The sequence below is a fragment of the Thermobia domestica genome, chromosome 3 (assembly GCF_964235325.1).
Source record: "Thermobia domestica chromosome 3, izTheDome1.hap1.1, whole genome shotgun sequence".
Taxonomy (NCBI): Eukaryota; Metazoa; Arthropoda; class Insecta; order Zygentoma; family Lepismatidae; genus Thermobia; species Thermobia domestica.
This window is the reverse complement of record NC_137456.1, coordinates 44,730,258-44,739,991: the sequence shown is the minus strand read 5'-3', so window position 1 is coordinate 44,739,991 and position 9,734 is coordinate 44,730,258. Positions and strand designations below refer to the sequence as shown.

General features: G+C 32.4%; 1 protein-coding gene across 2 annotated transcripts in view; it reads left to right on the top strand.

Moving 5' to 3' along the window:
- The first annotated feature begins 4,959 nt into the window (after nt 1–4,959).
- hdm (meiosis specific with OB domains hold'em) overlaps nt 4,960–9,734 on the top strand; it is a 58,961-nt gene continuing 54,186 nt past the window's right edge. The window contains exons 1-2 of one of the 2 annotated variants that reach the window (XM_081750727.1): nt 4,960–5,033; nt 7,646–7,794. In XM_081750727.1, the coding sequence (XP_081606853.1) occupies nt 7,674–7,794 (121 nt within the window). In that variant the 5' untranslated portion in view covers nt 4,960–5,033; nt 7,646–7,673. Of the gene's footprint in view, nt 5,034–5,062; nt 5,203–7,645; nt 7,795–9,734 lie in introns of those variants that run through there. The other variant, XM_081750728.1, reaches the window with a different exon arrangement.

The window sequence follows — 9,734 nt, the reverse complement described above, 5'->3', positions numbered from 1 at the left end:
TTACCAACTCAAAAAGTTTCTTCTTTAGTGTTTATTTTATATTGCCCGTGGAAACGTGAGGCCTCATTCCGTACCGCTTTGCTTCAAAGCAACACAACAGTTAGATCTTTGTTTGACTTGTAGTCAGCATAGTAGTTTCAGCTATTTATTACCTAGGTATATTATTTGCGTTGCGTTACGATCCGTAAATTTGGAAAGATTTTTAGGAATTGTGATTAAAGAATTTCCATTCCGTAGCGATTTGCGTAAACGCAATACAAAATCTGCGCTTTAGTTTGCAATAGTAGGTATGGCAGTTATAATTGAGTTTGCATGTTCTATCTCTCTTTCTCACTGTTTTAGTGTTCCAGGAAGCATCAGTGTGTTTTGCATTGCGATGCATATCTATGTTTTGCATTGCGTTACGCTAAACATTTCTTTTCTTTCTTTCCTTTTCTGTTCTATCTTATTTGACGTAACATAGATTTGTAAAATTTACAAAACAAATCTCTCAGGTTGCCACAAAAAAGGCATACATAAGTAATTAAAATATATGGGGACTTGCCTAATAATGTTTAAAAATGTTATCCAAAATGTATGCTTCAATCCACATAATAAGCTACAAGGAAGCCATGATCCATAGATTTATATATGAGTGCAGTGTGTTGAGTAATGATACATAACAATAAATTTGTCCGACAGGTAAAGCATCTAGTATGAGACACAATGAGCCTTATGGAGAGGCAGGCCGGTAGCCAGCCCAAAAATGTAGGGGGGAGGGCGGCTGAAGGTAAGGGGGCCCGATCCAATCATTTATAGTTCATCACCGTATTATAGTGCATTTGCAAGCCTACCGTGAAAATTTTAAGGGGCCCAGCGAAAATTTAGGGCCCCCCTAGACCCCCCTGGATACGGGCCTGTGGAGAGGGATTCTGACGTATGATTAGTGCCATACTAAAGAGTTCGACTAACATCTGCATTAGTCAGACCTTTAGTATGACGCTAATCATACTTCAAATGAGATGGAATGTGTTGCCACTATTCTCGTTTTCGTTTATAACACTATCGCTGACACACCCAACGAACATGTTCATCCAGCCCTGATTGAGTTAGGTACACTTGTTGCTATTAGTGACCACGTAACATAGATTACTTTGAGGTTTTGCACAGTCGTTTTTATGGCTTATGTCCGGGCCCTTTTGCCTTCCAGATATGTTTTTGGGAGGCACTGTTCCCCGGAGCTCTGAGAGTGCCATCCCAGAGGAAACCAAAATAATTAGCCTATAATATAATAATAAATAGAATAGTACCGTGTGAAAATAATATGTGCCCACTCCGAATACTATAAGTGTGCCCCCCAGAACATGTTTTTAAAGGAACACTGGTCTGGATGTTGTATTTATGCCCATAATTGTTAGGCTTCCCTAACATGATTCTGTATCCAGAAATGCAACTCCTCCCATAAGAAACAAGTTAAAAGGACTAAAAGTCGATTTCCTAATGAAAGAAGCATAAAGTCATGAATCCGTTTGTGATTGAGTGCGCAAAATTGCATAGCAGCTCTTTCTCTTTGGTATGTTTTCTATGATAATAGGGTTTTTAAAAATCCATCTATATTTAGGCATACCGTTTAATATTATTGCATTAGTATTGAAATTTATAATTTCACAAGATATATTGACTGCAAAATATGTTATGATTTTTTTTTTTTTTTTTTTACACAAGAATCAAATCTATGAATATTTCACAGCTATAGAAGCAAAACCTGCTAAATCCATTTTTTTTTTTTTATTTTGTCAGAAGACGGAAACAAGAGTGACACCCTTATGTTTCAGAATTGTTAAACAATTTTTTGTTTAAGTGGTCCCTACTTAATGCAGATGAGTGAAATCTATCACTAAAGAAAAACAATTGTTCAACTATTCTGAAACATAAAGGAGTCACTTTTGATTGCTTCTATACCTTTGATTTGTACTAGTGCATAGTGTTAACATCTCCTCAGTTATAAATTTAATCTTTTGTTGCATAAGGAGCTCTCCATAGTGGCGAATTATTCTAAATAGTGGCAATTTTCACTTTATAATCAACCCAACATTGCAACTTCATTTTGCTTTTATGTATCCCAGCTGGTAGCACAAACTAAAATTTCAACGGCACAATCCAGTACAAACGATTAAGAATCGTTTAAACGTTAAAATTAGTTTTTGAATATTTCAAGTTGTGGCGATTTTCACTTGACTCTCAAGCCAAGATAGCCACTTTTATTCGCTTATTATTTATTTCAGCTAATAGCACAAACTAGATTTTGAACGCCACGATCTAGCACAAAAGATTAACAATAGATAAAGTCTAATTTGAAATTAGTTTGGAAATATTTTTGACTAGTTGTGATGTTTACTTGACTATCAAGCAAGTTTCGCCTCTTTATTCCCGTTATTACTTACTCTGATTCATAGCACAATTGAAAATTTCAATGGCACAATCCAGCACAAATGTAGCACAATCGTTTTAAAACAGTTTCAAACTTTTTAGATGTATTTTACGTAATAGGGTTTTCGTTTGACGTCAAGTCAGCATCGCCAACTAATTTTTGATCTGATTATTAATAAGAAAGATGGAAACTCTCAATAGCAAAATCCACGACGAAAGTAGCACCATTGATTAAATGTAATTTGAAATTAATGTGAAAATGTTTTGATTGGTGTCGATTCTCGCTTCATGACCATAAAGCCAGCATCGCTACTTTATTTCGTTCATTATTTATTCAGTTGATAGCACAAACGAGTTAAACTTCATAATCCAGCATAAACGATCGAGACTATTTTAAATAATAATTGTGAGAGTGGCTATTCTGTCTTGAGTTACGTTCCAAATACTCGTAACGTACATCAATCATACCATACTAAGTTGAGGACAATATAAACCAAAGACATTCCCTTTACTTGTACTCTTGTAGTTTTTCTTAGCGCTTAGTAAATATGCTCAAAATAAATGTGCTTTTCTTGATTGTTGTCTTAATTATAATGCTGTAGATACGTAAGAATCAAAAGTTATCTTATCCTTAACTAAGCTCAATGTTAAATCAATATGGTAATTCCACTCACATGGTTACAAACTGTAAAAATTACTCTTTCCGAAATAAGATAAAAATTAATTGGTACTAGAATTTGAGCGAAATTTTTAAGGGAAACACCGAACACCCGATCGTTCCTTGGATAAATTTGGATAAGTGATGCCAGCTCGTGGCAAAAATCCCATATTGTGGGATTTTTGGCAATGATATCTCGAAATGGGATAAAAGGAATTTTCGTCAAAATTGACAGAATTTATGGAATTTTTCATATATCTATTCCATTGATGCTAACGGATTTTCTATGGGCGAATAGACAAATGAGTCTTCAATAATCATGAACTTAATGTTAATTGTTGCTGTAAAATGCACATTAGTGTTAAAGTGATTTATGCAGTGACTTGTGAATCTGAAAAACAAGCGCCAAGGGACGTTAATAGTATTCTAGTATTTAAAAAATAAAAGACAGTACAAAATTAATGGAAGAAGGTAAAACGAGAAACATCAACTTCCAAAAGTATCATACAAAATGACTGAAGTTTATTTAGATTTATTACCTTCAGTGGAAAATCATGGCACGAGAGCGTGATGGAAATTCTAAACTCACAACAAACATGTACCTATTTTAATCAGCACTCTCAATTAACGAAAATACATGTCCATAAACTGTTTGATAAACGTAGACGATCGGAATTTTGGATCAGTCACATATGTATTGAAGAAAATGACTGACATGTACAAATTTCACTATTCATGTTTTCTAAGTTTAGAAAATGTTATTAGTATAGCGTGGAAAATTCAAGAGCAAAATTTTCGCCTCTCGAGATGGGATTTTTTTTAACGCTTCAGGTTGGCATCACTTATTTGGATAGGGTATCGAAAGTTTCGTATCAGAGTTGCCAATTTGAGAGGAAACTTACTAAACCTAGGGGATTCGACCTCGGGGATAGCGACAAAAAATAATTTTTACAATTGGCGACTTTTTCGCTGATTTTTAAAAGACAATTTAACGACTTATTCACAAATCTAGCGACATTTTGCTGAAAACAACCTGTTCATCTGTAGAGAAGCTTTATTAGTTCAAAGCAGTTTTAAGTTCTTTTTTATTTGTTGTAATCACTTTGGGAGTGCAGTGTAGCATCGCTCCACCCCTTGAATTGTTTTCCATTGCCCTTACCCTCTAACTGAGAATAATTTCAACCTTCATGTCATTTAATTCGCAGAGCTTCAATTGAGAGGCACAAGTAATACAATACAGCATTACCGAGCAGAGAGATTAGCTGTAGAAGCGTGAATAAAAGCGAAGTACGTGTTTGTTATACAGTATTTGTCCTTTGGGATATTTTAATTATTCTGCATTTTTCTATTAAAGAAACGTAAATACTGTAGTGTTAATTATTTAGGAACTATTATGGCTCAAAAATATGAACACGGGGGCAGTGGCTCAATGGTAAAGCATCTTGTGCATGGGGGCTCTAGGTTCTAAATCAAGTAAACTTTGTGGTGGACAAACACCATGTATGTGGGTTTTCTCGGGTTCTCCCGTTTCCTCCCACTTTTGTCATTCCGCCATTTCATTTATTTCTAATCACCTCTGTCTCCTTTAGCCTCGCCGGCATAATTGTGTGACGTAAAACTTACAGATTTAATTTCATTTCAAAATATGAACAAAGTAAAGGGAAAATGTGAAATGATTTCTGAAGTCAAGGATTCGTTGAGTCCTGTTGACAAAGATGTGAGTAGAACATACTGCTTATTTCACATCTACAACTTTAAAACAATGCTTATAGACAACGGATTTCATGCATAACTTTTAGCGTCTTTTCACCCAAAATTGGAGTCATTTCACCTCTCCTTTAGCGACTTTTTGTTCAACCTCTTGGCAACACTGTTTAGTGTACAAGCAACATTATTATACAGATATTAAAAGAGTAGAACACATTGTATGATTCATCCAAAGGAGCTAAAGAAAATAAATTCGCTGGTAATCTAAGATTCATATTGATCGACACAGTGGGATTTATTATTTGTATCTGCACAGCGAACAATAAGTTACAACGCAATTTTAAAAAGTTATTTAGCTTTCTATAAAGCCATATAATTCCGAATTTTCTGGGGTAACAATAACAATCATTTAAACAATAGAAATACAGGTACTTTTTGTTTTCTGCCTCGTAACTCAACCCATTGAAGTCTTACAAACTTTTCTATCGGTATGCAACATCACATATTTATTGTGAAAAATTACACGAATATTTCAGTATGACATTTTGAAATTATTCTATTCCATTTCGTAATGATAATTTCTATTCTCAATATAGCTATGATGTTCTTCAGAAATTAAGTATTTTGTAGTTTCTTTGAAAATGCCACAAATATGGCCAATTATAAACACCTTCGCAGATAGATGTTCGAACCTAGCGTAGAAGCCCGCTGGTCTAGTGGTTAGCTCGCATATATTTGGTGCATCGTGTCCCAGGTTCGATTTCCTTTGGGAGAGACCTGAAATTTGAACCCATTATGGTGGTTCGGATTCCAAAAAGTATACATACGTCCCATTTTGCCTCAGTGCTGAAAAAGACTTTTAAAGTCCAACCAACTCGTTTGAAACTTTAAAGTTTATTACGAGAATACACCTCTGTTACCTGTTTGAATTATAGAAAACAAAAATAACTCCCAAGAAACTTAACTTTTATTTTTTTTTTTAAGTTTTGCTTTAATCTCATTCTCAGTATGAAGTTAACTTGTGTTTTATACTTTTCTTGAAGAACTAAAGTAATGCATAATTATAAATAATTTGTCTCATCTTTTTATGCGTCAATAGATATTTTTAATTACCGGAAATTCTGATTAATGCTTTCATCTGAGGAAGATGAAAACTATTTATAGAAAATTCTGGAATTATATATATCAACATGTGAAATAGAAGACAAGTTATTATTTTATATTTTGTTATTATGATTTTTTAAAGTATATATAGTAACAAAATTATGGAATTTCACAAAGGATTATAAAATCAAGATAGTGCACAATAAAACTTGCAGATTATTTTACAATAATAACCTGCCACAGGTTCAAAAGCTTCTTGGTACCTAATTTATTTTGTTAAACCCATTGTAAAACTTTTTCATGTCAATCAGAAGAAATTCGGTTCCTCAAATTGTTCTTTCATTCCTAAGATGTAAAAAATAAAATAATTATAATTATAATAAACTCATATCAAGCTCAAAGAATTTTTGTCTCTAATTGTACAAGTTTCTCTGAGGTTATCATTCAGTGGCGGTTCTTGAGGTAAACCACATCAATAAAATTTTAAATTTTGTTGCTACATACTAAGGAGCGTATTGGTAGATGCATAGTAATGAAAGTTTTTCTCAAGATATGTCTTGAGAAATGAATTGCTGTTCCATAAACCCACTTAGGCAAGATTTTGAGACAGTCTTTCAGTAAGAAGGTCTTGATGAAAATGAAATTTTGACCTTATTCATAAGTATCTCTGAAAACAAGCTTTATACTGCTAATTCATAGTCAAAGTTGACAGCAGGAATGATCCCATGTTTTTTAAAAGACAGGAACAGCAGTCTTGACCAAGATGCATTTTCGCTAAGAAATTCTCAAATTATGTTTATAAATTAGAATGGTCTCAACACGGAAATGTTATCAAAGATTAAGTTTTACTCAAAACACGTTTCACTCAAGACAAGATCTTGAGTGGGAATCACATATGAATACGATCATAAGGGAAGAAAACTATACAAGAATTAGTACATCAAATAAACTTGCTTTCCTTAATTTGTAATAATAAAAATCTAAATTTTTACTGATGTGACTTCTCTGAGAAGCCGCCACTGGTGTCACTAGTCAAGAAACTTTCTCTACTCCAAGAGTCTAACAGATTAATTTTATCTAAAGAGGAGATGAGAGAGGTCATAAACTTTAGGAACACGATTAAAACTTTTAAAGTCACATATTGGACTTCGGAAACATGGTAACACTGTGCGTAATTGAACTTGTTTCATGCTTTGTTCGACTTGTTTCCTTAACATCATCATATTCCACTGTATTACCTTAATTCCTTTCTCTGCATTACAAAATGTAAAAATTCAATATAGCTATGTGTCCAACAGTATCTCATCTTTAAAAAGTGTTTTTAAGCAATGTCTCTACTTTCTTTCTGCTTGCTATAATTTAAAGTCGGCAACTAAAAGGAAAATACCACAGAAATTCATACCACACCAAAGAAGTTCACAGAAATTATTTCTGTAAATTGAAATTTTTGAATTCTTTTTGCTCGCAAATATTGATGATTAAAAAAAATAAATGTAGTTATTATGTATTTTCTTGTTCTTGTGTAAGATACAGTGCCGCAATTTCATATATTAAAAAAAAAAAAAACTTAATTTGAAGTGCTTTGTTCTGGCATTTTAGATTTTTTGGCGGAAACCAATATACAGTATTTTCCTGTACTAGTAATTTTCCTCTCGTGGATGTCTTTATGCTCCGTGTATATATAATGTGATTTGTATTGTCCAACATAACTGTGATTGGGTATCTCATGCAATGAGGCGATAAATAAATGAATATTTCTTATTTCAGGACCAATTTCATTTAATTTGAAGTAAACATGTCGGCTGCAGGAATAAGAAGAATTCAGTTAGCAGCTATTGGACCCAATATAGCCAACAGCTTGATTATAGGTTTGCTGATAGCCAGGCAAGAACCTAGACAAATTTTCAGCAAAAAGAGTAAGTGTCATACTACTATTTGAACAAGGAACTAGACATTACTCTAAGACTTACACTCTTTCTTCTATGTCTTAATAATTTCCTCTCATTATATATATAGGAAAGAATAATGTACTTTTTCCCCGTAAAGATACAATAGTAATTGTAATCGAAAAAAATAAAAATAATTTCCAAGATTATTATCCTTATAACATCCCAACTTATTCAGTAGTTTTCTGAAAATAAATTAAGCTGAGGGATAATAAAAAACTAAGTACATCTACTAACACTAATCTTACGAAACATCACATATACTGCATATAACCAGCAATCATGACCTATGCAAATTTACTAACACGGTAAAATTACTAGTTGTGAATGTAGTAGTGGTGGACATAAAAGGAGGTTTTTTTGATTTTCAGAAAAAAACGAAATCAGTTTTGGGAATTTAAAAAAAAAAAAAAACTTTTTTTTATTCAAAACTGGTTTCGGTTTTATAATCGGTTCGATTTTCTATCTAAAAGCGGTTTCAGTTTTCTATCAAACTGGTTTCAGTTTTAAAACGGAATCATTTTTATATCAAAAAACTTTTAGCTCTTTTGTTAATTTGTTTCGAAATAAGTATTTTAAAAACAAGAACAGATATTGGCTTCGGCGAAAATGACACTGGTTTAGGTATTTTTTTTTAATTTTGAGAAACGGTAAGCAGTTTCGGTGAAACTCGAACAGGTTTTGATAGAAAACCAAAACCGGTTTGAGGGAAAAAAAAAAGGAAACATATTTCGGAAAAGAACCGAACCAGTTTTTTGGAAAAGCTGATTTGTTCATCCTTAATATGTAGGCAAATTGTCATGGCCAAAGCACGCAAACAGTCTAAAACAAAATTAGCGCAGATTACATGCATAATATGAATTGTAGTCTTAAGCCTTAATTTCAGTGGCGGATCTTGCTTAAGCTCAAGAAAACAAGCTAAGTGACATTAGGTAATTTTTTCCCCTTAGCTTGTAGAATTAAAATTGTAATTTTTAGGTATGTGACTTCTCTCAAGTCTTTTCCACTGCTTAGTCTTTAATCTATTATGTTCCTGAACTTTGACGTATTCTATTAAGAATGGCTTACCTTCTGAAGATCTTTGCCACAATTTTAAGGTATATTCAAACAACAAAATTGTGTAATAAGAATCGTAAAGTTACTGAAAAGCACCAACTATTAATATATATATATATATATATATATATATATATATAGCAGTACTAAATACGATTATATTTTCTTCATGTTAGAGATGTTTGTTTGAACTGTTTAAAATTACATGGGATCATTTAGATAGTATTAAAAGAAAGGGAGACACAGTAATCTTACGCGAGGAAAAGATAATTTGTATACAATGTATCAACAGACATCTGGATCTGGAGTCATATACTTATATGCGTGTAAAATTATGTCATAATCAAATCAAATAATATGCTAGACTGTATAAAGGTAATGAAGAAAGGAGTGTTACGTCAAGTTAGTGTGCAAACAATTGATTAATTTCTAAGTAGCTCACTTCAAAAAATTATATAATAAGTTATTTCTTGTCCATATTAGCTACTATAGATATATACATAATTGAAATTTGTAGAATATATCAATATTAAAATAGTGTATAATCAATTATGTGTGTTATTCTGATTACGATTAGTTTATATCTGCATCTTCATGAATTTTACAACAGAAGTATTGTATTTATTTAAAGGCTTGATTTGACTCATATGTATTTATGTAATTCTTTACGAATGACACACAATGTGTGTGTGTGTGTAACAACATCTTACTGCACGTGTTTTAATTGTACTAATTAAATTATTAAGGCTTAGTTAATTCCATATCAAAGTCACCCAATAACAATAATTCATAAATAACTAAACTTAATGTATTAATACAATGCAAAACGGAATTTTATTTATTAAAAAAATGTC